This window comes from Chiloscyllium plagiosum, unplaced genomic scaffold (assembly GCF_037043375.1).
Source record: "Chiloscyllium plagiosum isolate Xiang-an unplaced genomic scaffold, Cpla_swu_hap1 HiC_scaffold_3, whole genome shotgun sequence".
NCBI classification, from domain to species: Eukaryota; Metazoa; Chordata; class Chondrichthyes; order Orectolobiformes; family Hemiscylliidae; genus Chiloscyllium; species Chiloscyllium plagiosum.
This window is the reverse complement of record NW_028270141.1, coordinates 142,543,377-142,564,584: the sequence shown is the minus strand read 5'-3', so window position 1 is coordinate 142,564,584 and position 21,208 is coordinate 142,543,377. Positions and strand designations below refer to the sequence as shown.

Sequence of the window (21,208 nt, the reverse complement as noted above, 5' to 3'; positions counted from 1 at the left end):
ATACTGGATAGCATTTTTGCAGGAGGTAGGGTGGGAGGAGGTGTAATCCAGGTAGCTGTGTGAGTCGGTGGGTTTGTAGAAAATGTCAGTGTTGAGTTGGTCACCGTTGATGGAGAGGTCCACAAAGGAGAGGGTAGTGTCAGAGATGGGCCAGGTGAATTTAAGTCTCGATTGGAATGGTGCTGGAAAAGTACAGCAGGTCAGGCAGCATCCGAGGAGCAGGAAAATCCCTTCAGAAATTTTGTAATGTGTTGTAATGGAGGTGGAGGTCCAGTGGTAGTTTGGCGCAGTGGACAAAGGAGGTGCTGTGGTAGTTTGGTGGCTGTCTCAACCTGTCCAACCACTTCACCAACTCTCGCCCTCACAACGCGCAGCCCTCCACTTCCTTTGCTCCATTCCCAACCTCTCTATCAAACCAGTGGACAAAGGGAGTGCAGTGGTAGTTTGGTACACTGACCTCTACACCGCTGACGCCAGGTGCCAACTCGAAGACACCACCTCCTACCACCCCTTCGACCATGACCTTACCCCCCATCACCAAACAATCATCTCCCAAACCACATGCAACCTCATCACCTCAGGGGATCTCTCACCCACAGCTTCCAACCTCCTAGTTCAGCAACCATGCACTGCCCGATTTTCAACTCCTACCCAAGATCCACAAGCCTGCCCACCCCGGCCGACCCATCATCTCAGCCTGCTCCTGTCCCATCGAATTCATCTCGACCTACCTCAATATTGTCCTATTTCCACCCCCCTCCCCGGTCCACCCACGCCCTCCACCACCTCCAACCTCCAAGGCTTCCATTTCCCTGGCCTCCAACACCTCATCTTCACCACGGACATCTAGTCCCTCGACACCTCCATGACCAGGGCTTCCAAGCCCTCCGTTTCTTCCTCTCCCGAAGTCCCCACCAGTACCCTTCCACTGACACTCTTATTCATTTGGCTTAACTGGTCCTCCCCCTCAACAATTTCTCCTTCCAATCCTCCCACTTTCTCCTGACGAAAATGGTAGCTTTGGACACCTGCATGGGCCCCAGCTATGATTGTCTCTTTATTGGCTACGTTGGACAGTCCATATTCCGGAGATGCACCAGCACCACTTTTTCTTCTGCTACAATGACTGCATCAGCACCACCTTGTGCTCCCACGAGGTGGTCAAACAGTTCATCAACTTCACCAACACATTCCACCCGACCTTAAATTCACCTGGACCATCTCTGATACCTTCCTCCCCTTCCTAGACCTCTCCATCTCCATCCACAAGAACCGACTCAACAGTGACATTTTTCACAAACCCACCGACTCCCACAGGTACCTGCATTACACCTCCTCTCATTCTATATCCTGCAAAAATGCTATCCTGTATTCCCAATTCTTCTTCTGCCTCCGCCACATCTGCTCCCAGGAGGACCGGTTCCTCCACAGAACACACCAGATGGCTTCCTTCTTTAAAGACTGAAATTTCCCCTCCAACACATCTCATTCACGTTCCGCATCTCCGTCCTCGAACCCCATCCCTCCAAACTCAAAACGACAGAACCCCTCCCCCGGTCCTCACCTTCCACCCCACCAACCTCCACATAAATCGCATCATCCACCGACATTTCTGCCACCGACAAATGGACACCACCACCAGGGATATAGTTCCCTCCCCATCCCTATCTGCTTTCCACAAAGACCGTTCCCTCCGTGACTACTTGGTCAGGTCCATGCCCCCCCAACAAGCTACCCTCCCCTCCTGGCTCCTTCCCCTGCCACCGCAGGAATTGCAAAACCTGCGCTGCATCTCTCTCACCACTCCATCCAAGGCCCCAAAGGAACCTTCCACATCCATCAAAGTTTCACCTGCACTTCCTCACATGTCATTTATTGTATCCGTTGCTTCCGATGCGGTCTCCACTACGTTGCGAGAAGGTGTCCAGTCTCCCCAGAATGTTTCAGAGAACATCTCTGGGACACCCGCACCAATCAACCCCACCACCCTGTGGTCGATCATTTCAACTCCCCCTTCCATTCTACCGAGGACATGCAGATCCTGGGCCTCCATCACCACTCGCTCACCACCCTACGCCTGGAGGAAGAACGCGTTATCTTCCATCTCGGGACCCTTCAACCCCAGGGCATCAATGTGGAGTTCAGTTTCCTTATTTCTCTCTTTTTTTTTTTCTTTTCACCCCCCCACCTTACCCCAGTTCCAACCTTCCAGCTCAGCACCGCCCTCATGACTTGTCCCACCTGTCAATCTTCCTTCCCACCTGTCTGCTCCAACCTATCATCTTTACTCCTGCCTTCATCTTCCCATTATGCTCTCAATTACCTTCTCCCCAGCCCCACTCCCCTCCCATTTTTCTGTCCACCCACTAGGCTCCCAGCCTCATTCCTGATGAAAGGCTCTGGCCCGAAACATCGATTTTCCTGTTCCTCGGATGCTGTCTGGCCTGCTGTGCTTTTCCAGCAACACACTCTGATCTCTAGCATCTGCAGCCCTCACTGACTCCTAGAGGATATATGGGAACACCACCACCTTCAAGTTCCCATCCAATCCTGTCACCATCCTGACTTGCAGACATATTAGTTTCTTCACTGTGAGTCAGAATCCTGGTATTCCCTCTCTCATGGTGTGGGTCAACCCAAAGCAGGTGGACTGCAGTGGTTTAGAAAGGCAGTTCGTCACCACCTTCTCAAGGGCAACTAGGGTCAGGCAATAAATGCTGGTCAGACAGCGGCATCCACACCCCACAAATTAATTTTAAAAATGATTATGCAAGCAGGAATGATGCCTGTCGCACCTACAGGTTGTAGGGCAGATTTAAGGTGGACTAATGAGACAGCGCCTCCTTGGGCAATAAATGAACATTTATTTAACGTTTGACGGCAAAGAGTCAAATAATTCACTGGGTGCTGGCTCAGGGCACTAGCACCTGTGTATAACATCATTTTAGAATATATCACCAAGAACAATGTGTCAGCAAACTTTAAGAACAGCATCTCATTTTCCATTTGGTGACCCTGCAGTCTTAACACAAAATTGCTGTTTGTGTTAATTGGTGTTGTGTTAATGATTCCTGTTTTCCTGTCATCAAAGCTTGGCAATGTTTTACATAGAGCCAAAAATATTGGGGTATTTAGAGTGTAATGACATTAACTGTCATAATGTAGCATCATATGCCACCTTAACTTGCTTACTTGCCACCAGGTGGCGGGATCCCCAGTGGATGTCTCTCTTTGCTGGAGTCCTCCCTCTTTCCCTCAGGAACCGGGGGTGGAAGGTGTTTTTACATTAGATTACATTACAGTGTGGAAACAGGCCCTTCGGCCCAACAAGTCCACATCGACCCGCCGAAGCGCAACCCACCCATACCCCTACCCCTACATTTACATTTACCCCTTACCTAACACTACAGGCAATTTAGTATGGCCAATTCACCTAACCTGCACATCTTTGGACTGTGGGAGGAAACCGGAGCACCCGGAGGAAACCCACGCAGACACTGGGAGAACGTGCAAACTCCACACAGTCAGTCGCCTGAGGCGGGAATTGAACCCGGGTCTCTGGCGCTGAGGCAGCAGTGCTAACCACTGTGCCACCGTGCAGCAGTCCCTTATAACAACAGATTGCAGTGATTCACAGATTCCCAACACAATTGCTTATTTTGTGATGCTGTTAAGTCTGTAGATCATGCATATATTGGTTGTGGGTGTTTGCACTCCCTTTTCAATTACTTGGTCCAGGCAGTAGGCTGTGAGGGGGCTTGTCACTGCCAACTGTGCCTGCCCCTCGTCCACAGTTATCTTTGAACATGGTTCTCTTTGGAGGTGTCCACCCACACCAATGCTCTTGATGCCTTTAGGGAGTAGAGTCCTCTTGCAAAAATGCCATCCCGTATTCCCAATTCCTCCGCCTCCGCTGTATCTGCTCCCAGGAGGAGCAGTTCCACCATAGAACACACCAGATAGCCTCCTTCTTTAGAGACCGCAATTTCCCTTCCCACGTGGTTAAAGATGCCCTCCAATGCATCTCGTCCACATCCCACACCTCCGCCCTCAGACCCAACCCCTCCAACCGCAACAAGGACAGAACGCCCCTGGTGCTCACCTTCCACCCTACCAACCTTCCCATAAACCAAATCATCCGCCGACATTTCCTCCACCTCCAAACAGACCCCACCACCAGAGATATATTTCCCTCCCCACCCCTCTCCGCCTTCCGCAAAGACCGTTCCCTCCATGACTACCTGGTCATGTCCATGCCCCCCTACGACCCACCCTCCCATCCTGGCACTTTCCCCTGCCACCGCAGGAACTGTAAAACCTGTGCCCACACCTCCTCCCTCACCTCCATCCAAGGCCCTAAAGGAGCCTTCCACATCCATCAAAGTTTTACCTACGCATCCACTCATATCATTTATTGTATCCGTTGCTCCCGATGCGGTCTCCTCTACATTGGGGAGACTGGGCGCCTCCTAGCCGAGCGCTTTAGGGAACATCTCCGAGACACCCGCACCAATCAACCAAACCGCCCGGTGGCTCAACATTTCAACTCCCCCTCCCACTCTGCCGAGGATATGGAGGTGCTGGGCCTCCTCCACCGCCGCTCCCTCACCACCAGACGCATGGAAGAAGAACGCCTCATCTTCCACCTCGGAACACTTCAACCCCAGGGCATCAATGTGGACTTCAACAGCTTCCTCATTTCCCCTTCCCCCACCTCATCCTAGTTTCTAACCTCCAGCAACATGATCCCCTTGACTTGTCCGACCTGCCCAGCTCCTTTTCCACCTATCCACTCCACCCTCTCCTCCCTGACCTATCACCTTCATCTCCTCCCGCACTGACCTCTTGTACTCTATGCTTCTCTATCCCCACCCCCATCCTCCTCTAGCTTATCTCTCCATGCTTCAGGCTCTCTGCCTTTATTCCTGATGAAGGGCTTTTGCCCGAAACGTTGATTTCGAAGCTTTTCGGATGCTGCCTGAATTGCTGTGCTCTTCCAGCACCACTGATCCAGAATCTGGTTTCCGGCATCTGCAGTCATTGTTTTTACCTCGCTGGGTACATGTAACCTTCTCCAATAAGGGTGCTAGGTGCAACTGAGTCTAGCAAATGATTCGTTGCTACAGATGGTCCCAAAGGCAACATTCCATCATCCCAATCAAGTTCAAATTCAGGTGTGTATTGCAGGGTCTGCAGCTGTCAAGTTTGTTTGCAAACCATCTGTAGACAGCTGCAGCCTGTCTGGATTCTGTAGCATGTGGATTAGCACAATCACTTTAGTCATGACTGGGTTCTATTTCCCAGCATGCTTTAATCATTGTCCATCTTTTGTAACTCCATGGTAAATTTATTATTGTCCAAAAAGACAATGCAGTCGTGGAGATAACTGAGATGCAGACTACTAGACTAGATGGGATTGAGGTGCATAAGGAAGAGGCATTAGCAATTCTGGAAAGTGTAAAAAAAAAAGTAAGTCCCCTGGGCCGAATGGGTTTATCCAAGGATTTTCTGGGAAGCCAGGGAGGAGATTGCTGAGCCTTTGGCTTTGATCTTTATGTTGTCATTGTCTACAGGAATAGTGCCAGAAGACTGGAGGAGAACAAATGTTCCCTTGTTCAAGGAGGGGAGTAGAGATGACCCTGGAAATTATAGACCTGTGAGCCTTACTTCGGTTGTGGGTAAAGTGTTGGAAAGGGTTATAAGCGATAGGATTTAGAATCATCTAGAAAAGGAAGAATTGATTAGGGATAGTCAAGGCAGTTTTGTGAAGGGTGGGTCATGCCTCACAAACCTTTATTGAGTTCTTTGAGAAGGTGACCAAACACTGGGATGAGGATAAAGCAGTTTGGTGTTTATATGGATTTCAGTAAGGCATTTGATAAGGTTCCCACAGTAGGCTATTGCACAAAAAGGAGAGGCATGGGATTGAGGTTGATTTAGCAGTTTGGATCAGAAATTGGTTCGCTGAAAGAAGACAGAGGGTGGTGGTTGATGGAAACTTTGCATCCTAGAATTCAGTTTCTAGTGGGGTACTGCAAGAATCCGTTTTGGGTCCACTGTTTGTCATTTATATAAATGACCTAAATGAGAGCATAAAAGGATGAGTTAGTAAATTTTCAGGTGACACTAAGGTTGGTGGCGTTGTGGATCGTGACGAAGGTTGTTGTAGGTTACAGAGAGACATAGATAAGCTGCAGAGCTGGGCTGAGAGGTGGCAAATGGAGTTTAATGTGGAAAAGTGTGAGGTTATTCACTTTGGAAGGAGGAACAGAAATGCAGAGCGCTGGGCTAATGGTAAGATTCTTGGTAGTGTATGTGATCACAGAGATCCGTGTCCAGGTACATTATTCCTTGAAAGTTGCCTCCCAGGTTGAGAGGGTTGTTAAGAAGGCATATGGTGTGTTAGCTTTTCTTGGTAGAGGGATTGAATTTCAGAAACATGAGATCATGCTGAGCTGTACAAAACTCTGGTGCAGCCACATTTTGGAGTATTGCGCACAGTTCTGGTCACTGCATTATAGGAAGGATGTGGAAGCTTTGGAAAGGGTTCAGAGGGTACTTAGGAAAATGTTGCCTAGTATGGAAGGAAGGCCTTACGAGGAAAGGCTGAGGGACTTGGCTGCTTTTGTTAGGGAGAAGAAAGTTGAGAGGTGACTTAATAGAGACATGTAAGATAATCAGTGGGTTAGATAGGTTAGACAGTGAGAGCCTTTTTCCTCAGATGGTGGTGGCTAGCATGAGGGGCCGTAACTTTAAATTGAGTTGTGACAGACATAGGACAGATCTCAGAGGTAGTTTCTTTACGGAGAGTAGTAGGGGCGTGCATAAGATTGCCCGCAATAGTAGTAGACTCGCCAACTTTAAGGGCATTTAAATGGTCATTGGATAGGCATGTGGACAAGAATGGAATAGTGTAGGTTAGATGGGCTTCAGATTAGTTCCATAGGTTGGCGCAACATCAAGGGCTGAAGGGTCTCTGCTGCACTGTAACGTTCTATGTTCAACGTAAATTCATTATTTCAGGTGGTCCATCAGGCCACAGGTTCTTCTCTTGATCCTGAATGTGAAATGTGATGAATCACATAATAAAGGGTCGGTCTTGCCTTACAAGTCTTATTGAATTCTTCGAGGAGGTGACCAAGCATGTAGATGAGGGTAGAGCAGTGGATGTAGTATACATGGATTTTAGTAAGGCATTTGATAAGGTTCCCCATGGTAGGCTTATGCGGAAAGTCAGGAGGCATGGGATAGAGGGAAATTTGGCCAATTGGATAGAAAACTGGCTAACCGGTCGAAGGCAGAGAGTGGTGGTAGATGGTAAATATTCAGCCTGGAGCCCCGTTACAAGTGGAGTTCCGCAGGGATCAGTTCTGGGTCCTCTGCTGTTTGTAATTTTTATTAATGACTTAGATGAGGGAGTCGAAGGGTGGGTCAGTAAATTTGCAGATGATACGAAGATAGGTGGAGTTGTGGACAGTGAGGAGGGCTGTTGTCGGCTGCAGAGGGACTTAGATATGATGCAGAGCTGGGCTGAGGAGTGGCAGATGGAGTTCAACCCTGCCAAGTGTGAGGTTGTCCATTTTGGAAGAACAAATAAGAATGCGGAATACAGGGTTAATGGTAGGGTTCTTAGTCAGGTGGAGGAACAGAGGGATCTTGGGGTCTATGTACATAGATCTTTGAAGGTTGCCACTCAGGTGGATAGAGTTTGTAAGAAGGCCTATGGAGTATTATCGTTCATTAGCAGAGGGATTGAATTCAAGAGTCGTGAAGTGATGTTGCAGCTGTACAGGACTTTGGTTAGGCCACATCTGGAGTACTGTGTGCAGTTCTGGTCGCCTCACTTTAGGAAAGATGTGGAAGCTTTGGAGAGGGTGCAGAGAAGATTTACCAGGATGTTGCCTGGAATGGAGAGGAAGTCGTACGAGGATAGGTTGAGAGTTCTCGGCCTTTTCTCGTTGGAACGGCGAAGGATGAGGGGTGACTTGATAGAGGTTTATAAGATGATCAGAGGAATAGATAAAGTAGACAGTCAGAAACTTTTTCCCCGGGTACAACAGAGTGTTACAAGGGGACATAAATTTAAGGTGAAGAGTGGAAGGTATAGGGGAGATGTCAGGGGTAGGTTCTTTACCCAGAGAGTGGTGGGGGTATGGAATGCGCTGCCCGTGGGAGTGGTAGAGTCGGAATCATTGGCGACCTTTAAGCGGCATTTGGATAGGTACATGGATGGGTACTTAATCTAGGTTAGAAGTTCGGCACAACATCGTGGGCCGAAGGGCCTGTTCTGTGCTGTATTGTTCTATGTTCTAAAAGTTAAAAATCTCACAACACCAGGTTATAGTCCAGCAGGTTTTTTTGAAAGCACTAGCTCTGAGCGCTGCTCCTTCATCAGCTAGCTGTGGAGCAGGATCATTAGGCACCGAGCTTATAGCAACAGCTTAGTGTCCTGCAACTGAAATGATATATTGAACAAACCTAGATTGCTATCAAGTCTTTCTTTCATCTTTTAGAATGGGTTGCAGGTTTTGGTTCATTATTATGTAAATCCCAGAACTTCTTAAATCGCCTTCTCTGGAGCGTCGGAGGCTGAGGGGTGACCGTATAGAAGTTTATAAAATCATTAGGGGCAAGGATAGGATAAATAGACAAAGTCTTCCCCCTGGGGTGGGGAGTCCAGAACTAGAGGGCATACGTTTAGGGTGAGAGGGGAATGATATAAAAGAGATCTAAGGGGCAACTTTTTTATGCAGCGGGTGGTACGTGTATGGAATAAGCTGCCAGAGGAAGTGGTGGAGGCTCGTACAATTGCAACATTTAAAGGGCATCTGGATGGGTATATGAATAAGAAGGGTTTGGAGAGATATTGGCTTGATGCTGGCAGGTGGGACGAGATTGGGTTGGGATATCTGGTCGGCATGGATGAATTGGACTGTTCTGTACATCTTGACAACTTTGTGAATGCCACCATGACAGATGATAAAGTTTGAATTTAATGAAACAAGTCTGTGGAATTAAGGGTCTATCCAGAGTTGGGGCTGAGGGGATTCCATTGAGCTGAGTTACACAGTGGTTAGTACAGCTGCCTTACAACACCAGGGACCCGCGTTCAATTCCATCCTCAGGCGACTGTCTGTGTGGAGTTTGCATGGTCTTCCTGTGCCTGTACGGGTTCACACCAAGTGCTGAGGTTTCCTCCCATTGTCCGAAGATATGCAGGTTAGGGGGATTGGTCATGGTCAATGCAGGGATAGGGTAGGTGACTGGGTTTGGGTGAGGTGTTCTTCATAGCTAGTTGTTGACTAGTTGGGCTGAATGGCCTGTTTTCACAATGTGAGGATTCGATGATTTCATGACCTATTCTGCTGTTTGACCATGGACAGACCATCATTTACTCACTGAGTAGTAGATTAGGTCAGTGTGGGTGCTGACTGCCCAGTGACTGGAATATCTCACAAAGATCCTGCTTGTGTCCTCCTTTCCTCCCCTGGGATTACAGGGCTGAGTGATCCTCCCCTTCAAAACTACTCCCACTGACATCCTGCTTCTGACACAGCTTTTCACTGGTGTGCTGCCTATCGCTGTGGCACAGACTCTCACTGGGTCAACATTGCCCTGTCACAAACTCTCTCCATTAGTTACTGTTTCTGGCGAACAGTATAGCTACAATCTTAATTCTATTTGTACCTGTTTACATGGATTAGGGGCTAAGGAGAGAAAGCAGGAGAATTAGGGTTGAGAAACTATCAGCCATGTCGGAATGGCAGAGTAGGTTCAGTGGGTAGAATGGTTGAATTGTGCTGCTGTGTCTATCGTGTCTCAATGTACATTATATACTTGGAATGAGAATGTGTTGTAATGATATTAAGAAAGTCAGGAAAGCAAATTGGGGAAATTATGGCCACGTGCATGCAACTGTCAGAACAAAAGATGGAGGAAGAAAATTTATTCACTTTCTTTGACATTGAAGAAAAGTGGAAAGGAAAAGGTCGGGATCTACAGAGGGGTGGGCCTGACATCAATGGTGGGCAGAATCTTGGAGGGGATTCTGAGGGACAGGATTTAAACCTGTTTGGAAAAGTAAGGACTGATTAGGGAGAGTTTGTGCGCGTGGCACATTGTGTCTCACTAACATGATTGAGTGATGAGGATTGATAAAGGCAGAGTGATGGATGTGGTCTTTCTGGACTTCAGTGAGGCATTTGACAACAGTTCCCTATCATAGACTGGTTAGCAAGATAAGATCGCATAGAATACAGGGAGAACTAGCAATTTGGACACTTGACTGACTCGAAGGTTGGAGACAGAAGGTGATAGTAGAGGGTGGCTTTGCAGAAGGAAGTCTGGGACCACCGGTTTGCCGCAAGGATTGGTGCTCTGCCCACTGCCTTTTATAAATGATTTGAATGTGAATATAGGAGGTATGTTTAGTAGGTTTGCAAATGACACCAAAATGGGTGGTGTAGTGGACAGCAAAGGTTACTTCAGGGTAAAATGGAATCTTCAATTGATGGGCTGAGAAGTGGCAGATCGAGTTTAATTTAGAGAACATTGAGGTGCTGCATTTTGTTAGTACAAATCAAGGCAGAACTCATATACCTTAATGGTAAGGTCTTTGGGTAACTCCTGAAGAAGGGCTTATGCCCGAAACGTCGATTCTCCTGTTCCTTGGATGCTGCCTGACCTGCGCTTTTCCAGCAACACATTTTCAGCTCTGATCTCCAGCATCTGCAGTCCTCACTCTCTCCTCTTTGGGTAACTTGCCAAACAAAGAGGCGTTGGAGTGCAGGTTCATTTTTCCTTGTAAGTGGAGTTGCAAGTAGACAGGGTAGTCAACAAGGCATTTGGTGCGCTTGCCTTTATTGTTCAGTGCATTGAGCATTGGAGTTGGGAAATCCTGTTGCAGCTGTACAGGACATTTCATAGGCCACTTTTGGAATATTGCCTTAAAATCTGGTCTCCCCGCTATAGGAATGATGTTGTGAAACTTGAAATGGTTCAGCTAGATTTGCAAGGATGTTGCCAGGGTTGAAGGTTTGAGTGATGGGGAGAGGCTGAACATGCTGCGGTTATTTTCCCGGGAGCATCGGAGGCTGGGTCGACCGGTGAGGGAACCTTATAGACGTTTATAAAATCATGAAGCACATGGATAGGCTGAATAGTTAGCGGAGTGGAGTCCAAAACTAGAGTGCATAGGTTTAAGGTGAGAGGGAAAATGTTTAAAAGGGACCCACGAAGCAACTTTTCCATGCACAGCATGGTGTGTGTATGGAATTAAGAGGAGGCTGATACAGTTGCAACATTCAAAAGGCATCTGGATGGGTATATGAATAGGAAGGGTTTAGAGGGATATGGGCTAAATGCTGGCAAATGGGATTAGATTAATTTCAGATATTAAGTCCACATGGATGAGTTGGACTGAAGGGTCTGTTTCTGAATTGTACATCTTGATGACTGCCTCTATTTCATTTCTCAAAGTATTCCAAATTCAAACAAAAACATTCCTCTTGGAATTTGTTGCTTCCTTGGAACTACTTCTGTGATCAATCTTGCTCTGAACTGAATATTTACGACTTCATGAATTTTTCATGATACAACTCCTTTAACTTCACCTCGCCTTCCCTTGTCAGTTCCTGTTGGGTACAACTATTTACTCACGACCTTCACAAAGGCTCCGAAGAAAACTAAAAATTCCCTTGGCCTGTCTTGCACATCTACAGGCCTTGACAGTCTATTGTGTCCTTTGAACTGTGAGGAAGCTCCCATTTTTATTTGCAATATCTTTAAAACCAGCTGCTTCCAGCAACTTAATCAGCACATAGGTTGGGCAAATCAAATTAGCCACAATGCCATAGAGGAGAAATTCCTGGCATGTATATGGGATGGTTTTCTTGACCAATATGTGGAGGAATCAACTAGAGAACAGGCCATCTTAGACTGGTTACTGTGTAATGAGACTGGAATCATTGCGTAAATACTTTGGTTCTGCCTTCACAAGTCAGATACCAGAAATGTCAGAGAATGCAAGATTTAGTGAGAGGGAAGAACCGAGGGAGATCAATATTAGTAGAGAAATGATGCTGGGAAAATTGAGGGAATTGAAGGTGGATAAATAACCAAAGCCTGATAATCTTCATCCCAGAAAAGTGGCTCTAGAAATAGTGGATGCAATGGTGGTCATCTTCCAGAATTCCAGAGACTCTGGCACAGTCCATGCAAATTGGTGGTTAGGTAATGTTACTCCAATATTCAAAAGGGGAGATAGAGAAAAACCATGGAATTATACACCAATAAGCCTGACATCGGTGGTGGGGAAAATTCTCGAATCCGTTATTAAGGGCTTTGTAGAGTAGCATTTAGAAAGCAGTGGCAGGATCAGACAAAGTCTTCATGGATTTATGAAGGAGAAATCATGCTTGAGAAATCAGTTGGAATTTTGTGATGTAACTAGTAGAGTTGACAAGGGGGATCCAGACAATGTGGCATATTTGGACTTTTTGAAAGTGTTTGACAACGTCCTGCATAAGAGATTATTGTACAAGATTAAAGCGCATAGATTGGGGGAAGTGTATTGAGATGGATAGAAAACTGGTTGGCAGAGAGGAATCAGAGTAGGAATTAATGGGTCCTTTTCAAATTGGCAGACACCAACTAATGGAGTGCCACAGGGATCAATGCTAAGACCCCAACTATTCACAATACATATTACTGATTTGGATGAGGGAACAAAATATAACATCTCAAAGTTTGCAGATGACAGCAAGTTGGGTGGGAGAATGAACTGTGATGAAGATGCAGAGATCTGGACAGGTTGGGTGCGTGGACAAATCAATTTGCAGATGCAGTATAATTTGGATAAATGTGAGGTAATTCCCTTTGGAAGCAAAAACAAGCAGGCAGTTTACAACCGGAATGGCTGTAAATTGGGAGAGGGGAATGTGCAATGGGACCTGGGTGTCCTTGTTCACCAGTTATAGAGTCAAACAGCATGGAAACGGACCCTTCGGTTCAACCTGTCCATGCTGACCAGATATCCCAAGCCAAACTAGTCCCACCTGCCAGCACCTGGCCCATATCCCTCCAAACCCTTCCTATTCATATACCCATCCAAATGTCTCTTAAATGTTGCAATTGTACCAGCCTCCACCACATCCTCTGGCAACTCATTCCATACATGTACCACCCTCTGCGTGAAAAAGTTGCCCCTTAGGTCTCTTTTATATCTTTCCCCTCTCACCCTAAACCTATGCCCTCTAGTTCTGGACTCCCCGACCCCAGGGAAAAGACTTTGTCTATTTACCCTATCCATGCCCCTCAATTTTGTAAACCTCTATAGGGCCACCCCTCAGCCTCCGATGTTCCAGGGAAAACAGCCCCAGCCTGTTCAGCCTCTCCCTGTAGCTCAGATCCTCCAACCCTGGCAATATCCTTGTAAATCTTTTCTGAACCCTTTCAAGTTTCACAACATCTTTCCAATAGGAAGGAGACCAGAATTGCTCACAATATTCCAACAGTGGCCTAACCAATGTCCTGTACAGCCGCAACATGATCTCCCAACTCCTGTACTCAATACTCTGACCAATATTGCATACCAAACGCCTTTTTCACTATCCTATCTAACTGTGACTCCACTTTCAAGGAGCTATGAACCTGCATCCAAGTCTCTTTGTTCAGTAACACTCCCTAGGACCTTACCATTAAGTGTATAAGTCCTGCTAAGATTTGCTATCCCAAAATGCAGCACCCGCATTTATCTGAATTAAACTCCATCTGCCACTTCTCAGTCCATTGGCCCATCTGATCCAGATCCTGTTGTAATCTGAGGTAACCACTACACCTCCAATTTTGGTGTCATCTGCAAACTTACTAACTGTACCTCTTATGCTCGCATCGAAATCATTTATGTAAATGACAAAAAAGTAGAGGACCCAGCACCGATCCTTGTGGCACTCCTGGTCACAGGCCTCCAGTCTGAAAAACAACCCTCCACCATCATCCTCTATCTTCTACCTTTGAGCCAGTTCTGTATCCAAATGGCTAGTTCTCCCTGTATTCCATGAGATCTAACCTTGCTAATCAGTCTCCCATAGGGAACCTTGTCAGACACCTTACTGAAGTCCATATAGATCACATCTACTGCTCTGCTCTCATCAATCTTCTTTGTTACTTCTTCAAAAAACTCAATTAAGGGTTTGTGAGACATGATTTCCCACGCACAAAGCCATGTTGACTATTCCGAATCAGTCCAAACATCGACTGAGACTGCCATAGTGTTAAAGGTTTAGATGGAGAGAAATTTCTTAAGTGTGTACAAGACAATTTTCTGATTCAGTATGTGGATGTACCTACTAGAGAAGGTGCAAAAGTTGACCGACTCTTTGGAAATAAGGTAGGGCAGGTGTCAGTGGGGGAGCACTTTGGGGCCAGCAACCATAATTCTCTTCATTTTAAAATAGTGATGGAAAAGGATAGACCAGATCTAAAAGTTGAAGTTCTAAATTGGAGAAAGGTCAATTTTGACAGTATTAGGCAAGAACGTTCGAAAGCTGATTGGAGGCAGATGTTTGCAGGTAAAGGGACAGCTGGAAAATAGGAAGCCTTCAGAAATGAGATAACAAGAATCCAGAGAAAGTATATTCCTGTCAGGATGAAAGGGAAGGCTGGTAGGTATAGGGAATGTTGGATGATAAAAGAAATTGAGGGTTTGGTTAAGAAAAGGAAGGAAGCGTATATCAGGTATAGACAGGATAGATCGAGTGAACCCTTAGAGTATAAAGAAAGTAGGAGTATACTTAAGAGGGAAATCTGGAGGGCAAAACAGGGACATGAGATAGCTTTGGCAAATAGAATTAAGGAGAATCCAAAGGGTTTTTACAAATATATAAAGGACAAAAGGGTAACTAGGGAGAGAATAGGGCCCCTCAAAGATCGGCAAGGCGGCCTCTGTGTGGAGCCACAGAAAATGGGGGAGCTACTAAACGAATACTTTGCATCAGTATTAACTGTGGAAAAGGATATGGAAGATATAGACTGTAGGGAAATAGGTGGTGACATCTTGCAAAATGTCCATATTCCAGAGGAGGAAGTGCTGGATGTCTTGAAACGGTTAAAAGTGGATAAATCCCCAGGACCTGATCAGGTGTACCCGAGAACTCTGTGGCAAGCTAGAGAAGTGATTGCTGGGCCTCTTGCTGAGATATTTGTATCATCGATAGTCACAGGTGAGGTGCCAGAAGACTGGAGGTTGGCAAACGTGGTGCCACTGTTGAAGAAGGGCGGTAAAGACAAGCCAGGGAACTGTAGACCGGTGAGCCTGATGTCGGTGGTGGGCAAGTTGTTGGAGGGAATCCTGAGGGACAGGGTGTGCATGTATTTGGAAAGGCAAGGACTGATTCAGGATAGTCAACATGGCTTTGTGTGTGGAGAATCATGTCTCGCAAACTTGATTGAGTTTTTTGAAAATGTCCAGTTGGTGAAGGTAAGCACACAGGACTTGGAAACAAACATGATCCGCAAACTGGTTGATTGATTGTCATCCTTCCATCTGTGAGAGATGATTGAAATGCAGCCTCAGCATTTTGCTGAGATTATCTGCTGCCCTCCGAATAGTTGAACAATTAATTCTGTAAAGAATCATCATCATCAAACAAATCCTGACAAGGCAAATGGTATGTTGGCCTTCATTGCAAGAGATTTTGAGTACAGGAGCAGGGATGTGTTCTGGCAGTTGTACAGGGCTTGGTGAGGCCACACCTAGAATATTATGTGCAGTTTTGGTCTCCTTTCCTAAGGAAGGATGCTCTTGCTCTCCAGGGAGTGCAGCAAAGGTTAACCAGGCTGATTCCAGGGTTGGCGGGTCTGACATATGAAGAGAGATTGTTTAGGTTAGGGTTGTTTTCGCTGGAGTTCAGATGAGTGAGGGGGGCTCTCATAGAGACTTATAAAATTCTATCAGGACAAGACAGGGTGGATGTAGGGAGGATATTCCCAATGGTGTGTGTGTGTCCAGTACCAGGGATTGCTGTCTGAGGATTTGGGTGGACCATTTAGGATGGGGATGAGGAGGTATTTCTTCACCCAAAGAGTGGGCAGCCTGTGGGATTTATTGCCACAGGAAGTAGTTGATGCCAAAACATTGAATGTATTCAAGAGGCAGCTAGATATAGCACTTGGAATGAATGGCATCAAAGGTTAATGGAAGAAGGCAGGAATGAGCTATTGAGTTGAATGATCAGCCACGATTGTGATGAGTGGTGGAGGAGGCTCAAAGGGCCGAATAGCCTCCTGCTGCTGCTTTCTTCTATGTTTGTGACTTGAGAATGTGCAGTAAAACTCTCTATTCCTGAACAGCTGCTGAGGTGATCAGAACACTAGTTATAGATCAGATCACTGAACTACATTTTAAACTTTTTCAAGCAAGCAATACCGACATCCCGTGTCTTCAGCCGATATACATCCTCCTGCATCGTCTGGTAACCCACCTCCCTATCCACAGCTCCCCAGTAGAGATGTACAACAGTGACAAATCAACTGTGATCCAACATTTTCTATCCATCGGAGTCAATATTATTCCACTATTCAACAATGTATCTCTGAAATCCACCTCTGTCTCAATCGGTGAGTTGACTTGCATTGTGGAGCTTGAGTGGCATGTAGACCAGCTGAATAAGAGGTCTCTGCAGCTGATCAAGAGTGTTATTGGTCATCGCTCTCACACCATTTGTATGATCTTTTGATCTCTCTGGTTATCAAATCTGTGCCTGTGTGCTTCCTTTGCTTCACCTGACGAAGGGGCAGCGCTCCTGAAGCTTGTGACTTCAACTAAGCCTTTTGGACTATAACCTGGTGTCATGTGTCTTCTGACCTTGTCCACCCCAGTCCAACACCGGCAACTCATCATCACTCAAGGATAGATTTCCTGTTATCATCCACATGTTCTCAGTCAGATCCCTCACACTGGTGTTCTTTTCCCTTCAAACCACTGCCTCCTGCTGGCTGACCAGCAGGCTAGCAAGGTTAAGTGGAAGCTGAATGTGAAACTGTTGACCCCAAAAAACACTGAAGAGCTGAAAAGGGATTTCATAATTGGAGAATCATGAAGCCTGTCTTTGTGTGTCCATTGGATTGGTGAGAAACAGTCAATGGAAACAATAAGAGGTTTTTTATCCTCAAAGGTGTTCAGAAGGCAAGAGAGAGGGATAGAAAACTGTCCAAACTCCAAAAGATCATGCAGAACCTACACCTGCTACAGACGATGGGGCTCGATGTGACGGAGAATCTCCAGGAGGTGAAGAGTCAGCAAGTCTTGCTCTTTGCCTCGGAGGTCTCCAAGATTATCTTCCAATCCACCATGGAGCAGGATGAGACGTGCTCACGTTCTCCTTCCAGAATATGCACAAGGAGAGCTCTGTACTCAGCAGCCTGAATGAAGATGGCTCGGTAACATCATTTCACTCTAACTTCCTGAACCTCAGCAAATGCCAGTCGGGATGACAGGAAGCTCCCAGACAGAACGGCCTCCCAGCTCCTGTCTTCTATCACGGAGGTCTTAGACGACAGTGGCTGGTCCAGCCTCTCCCGCGTGCTATCCCTTGATGAGCTGACCAAGGCCCTAGAGTCCTTTAGAGAAGAATAAAACACGCCCAGAAACAGTGGCTTACTGCCGTTGTATTTGGCTCTGTGGGATTGGATTGGCCAGGACTGCTGGAGGTGGAAGACAGCATGTTTCTATCAGGTAGCATGTGCGAATCCACGAGGAAAGGTATTGTCACCCTCCTCTACAAGCAGAAGGAGGAGATTAGAAATTGGCGATTGATATCATCGCTGAATGCAGACTACAAAATCCTGTCTAAGGTCCTGTCTAACCAGGTCAGGCCTGCTCTGGAATCAGTCATTCACCCAAACAAATCTGTGCATAGTAGTCAGGACCATCTCTGAGAGTCTCTCACTCCACAGGGAGACGATTGCCTATTTGCAGGAGGGCGGATGCTTGTGGGGGCAGATGCTTGTCACATCAGCATGGACCAGTAGAAGGCCTTTGACAGGATGTCACACAAATACATGTGATGTGCTCTTCAAAATAGGCTTTGCGGAGGGAATCCACATTTGGATCTGACTGCTTTATACCAACATCGTTAGTGCAGTCTGAATCAACGGGTGGGAATTGGAAAGCTTCCTGAACAGATCTGAAGTCAGGCAGGGCTGCCCTCTCTCCCTCAAGTGTGAGGTCATGCACTTTGGTCGCAAGAATACAAGCATGGACTATTTTCTAAATGAGTAGAAAATGCTGAAGTCTGAAGTACAAAGAGACTTCGGTGTTCTAGTCCAGAACTTGCAGGTCGAGTCAGTACTTAGGAAGGCAAATGCAGTGAAGGCATTTATTTCAAGAGGATTTCTGAGTATTTCTGAAGCTCTATAAGGCCCTGGTTAGACCACATTTGGAGCATTGTGTGCAATTTTGGGCCCCATATCTCACGCAGGATGTACTGGCCCTGGAGCATGCTGAGAAGAGGTTCATGAGTATAGTTCTAGGAATGAAAAGCTGAACATATGAGGAACGTGTGAGGACTCTGGGTTTAGATTCAATGGAGTTTAGAAGGGGATCAAATTGAAACATACAGAATACTGACTGGCCTGGACAGAGTAGATGTTGGGAAGATGTTTCCGTTGGTAGGAGTGATGAGGACCCAAGGACATAGCCTCAGAGTAAAGGTAATTTGTTTTAGAACAGAGATGAGGAGAAATGTCTTCAGCCAGAGTGGTGAATCTATGGAATTTACTGTCACAAAAGGCTGTGGAGGCTAACTCATTAAGTATAATTAAGACTGAGCTCAATAGGTTCTCAAGGATCCAGGATTGCGGGGAGAAAGTGGGAGAATGGGGTTGAAAAATGTATCAGACATTATTGAATGGTGGAATAGACTCGATAGGCTGAATGGTCTAATTTCTGCTCCTATGTCTTATGGTGTTACGGTCAGTGTGTAGGCTCATGAGCATCTGCGATCCGTTTGAACTGGCCTCAGGGGCCAAGGTAAATCGAGGCAAGAGCAAGACCGTGTTCTTTGGAAAGTGCTGTCCGACCAATCCTTCATTCCCTTCACCGTCAGGACTGATTACCTGAAGGTGCTGGGAATATGATTTGGAGGGACTGGGGTGTGCACAAAATCTTGGGTAAAGCACTTTGCCAAGGTGACACAGAAACTGGGCTTTTGGGAGCACCCCTCCCTCTCCATTGTCATGAGGTAAACCCTGGTCAATAGGTGTGAAGAACTCTCTCTGCTGGACATGGTGTGGGTCTGGCTCATTCCCAGAACCTGCTCTATTGCAGTTACTCCATCTGGAGACCCAACATGGACTGTGTCTGCAGCGTCTCCATGTACAAAACCCTGGATAAAAGGGAGGGGGGAAATGTACCCCATGTCACCCTCATCCTGATGGTCATCTTTGCATGTGGCTGCATCAAGCTGTGCATAGACCCTTGATACACAAACACCAAGTATCACTATGTACTGAGGTTCTACCTGTCCCTGGTATTGTGAAGGATGGGACTGGCCTGGCTACCATGGAATGTTCCAAGTATTTGGACCATTCCGTATTACCTGTCCTTCATTGAGGTCAAAGGTGTTTCTCTTTGCAAATGTCTCCAAGTCGAGAATACGTTGTGATCTCGAGACCCTGAGGGAATAGGAGAAGGTAAATCCTGTCACGTGGTTCCCTGAGCAGACTGTCAAAGTCACTCCAACCAAAATTTTCCAACAAGCTTCAAGACATTGCTTGACTGGTGATGAGAAGAACACTACCTGTGAGATCCTTCATGTACGCCCTGTTGGTCTGTGGAACTACACACTGCTCTCGAAGTGGGGTGGGGAGGAGTAGAGACTGTCACACATCTTCTGGAATGTGCCTTTTACAAAGGAAGGCTGGAGGAAGATGCAGTGGCTGTGTCAAGGTTCGTCCTGAGCAGCTCTGACACAGAGCTCTGTGCTATGGTCTGCTCCCCGGGACACAAACCGAGATAGACATTGACTGTGCCTGGAGAACCATCAACTCAGTGAAAGAAGCTGTTCGGTCTGCCTGAAACTTGTTAGTCAGGGTCAACCCCTTGTTCTGTAAGACCGAGTGTTGCAGACTGGCACATTCCAAGGTCCAGGACTATGTGCTGAGGGACACACTAAAGCTTGCCAAGGCACAGTGGAGAAAGAGCACTATCTGAGGTCTTCCTGCTGAAGTTAAATAGGATTCCATTACAGTACCAGACCCTCCTGCAATGTGAATACCTCAAATGCATGTGAATATAGTCCTATATGTGTCAGAGATGCCTTTGGTTTGTTATAATGGAATCAAACTCCAATGTTTCTTTGTTTCCTTGATATGATACTGTACAGAACTGAACTGCGTTTGTGACATGTATATATGCAAAGATATTTTTATGAATAAAGTATATTCATGAAATGGAAAAAATGAGTCTTTCTGAATCCTGCTTCCTCAATGGTGAACACAGAGTTGAATAACCCCCTCAGTGGGGCTGTTCTCTACTGACTGGGGTCTTCAGATTCTTTCTTTATTTCTCAGATAATGAAGCAGTTCATGATTACACACAGCAATTCAGAGCGGGACAACTTTTGATACCTGGATGGCAAGTGAAATCCGTGCGGTGAAATTGCCAGGCAGTGACCATGTCTGATCATACTAACACTGTTAGGTCCAAGTTTCAAATTCCTGGTCATTCTCATTGACCAGAAACTGAACTTGACCATCCAAATCAATACTGTTTCCATCAGGCCAGATTTGAGATTGTGCACTGACTCACCGTCTGCACAAACAAACCTCAGTAAAACTTACAATTCTAGTGTGTAATGGAATATTCACAATTTCCTGGATGGGTGCATTCCCAACAACATTCCAGAAAGTAGACACAACAGTCCACAATAAACCAATCTCCTTGACCGGAATCCCATGTATTATCTTCAGTACTCCATTCCTGCCTCTGATGGAACAATGCTCTGTCAATCTGTACTTGCTACAGGATGCAGTGAGGTACTGCAGCCTCTTCAGCTGTTTGTCCTCATTCACACTCAAAGGACAAATGCAGCAGGTAGATGGGAACACTTATCATTTCCAAGTTTCCCTCTGAGACATTACTCTCCATTGTGTCACCATCACTGGCTTCATATCCTAGAACAACTACCTTAACAATGCTAGTGTATAG

General features: G+C 46.3%; 1 protein-coding gene across 4 annotated transcripts in view; it reads left to right on the top strand.

Annotated features, from left to right (window-relative positions):
- Nucleotides 1-21,208, top strand: part of LOC148151751 (EH domain-containing protein 3-like) — a 207,506-nt gene that overhangs the window by 18,168 nt on the left and 168,130 nt on the right. The window contains exon 2 of one of the 4 annotated variants that reach the window (XM_087983976.1): nt 19,328-20,228. The exons of 2 other annotated variants lie outside the window; for them this stretch is intronic. In XM_087983976.1, coding sequence (XP_087840102.1) covers nt 19,328-19,481 — 154 coding nt within the window. In that variant the 3' untranslated portion in view covers nt 19,482-20,228. Of the gene's footprint in view, nt 1-16,350; nt 17,498-19,327; nt 20,229-21,208 lie in introns of those variants that run through there. One more of the 4 variants, XM_087983990.1, reaches the window with a different exon arrangement.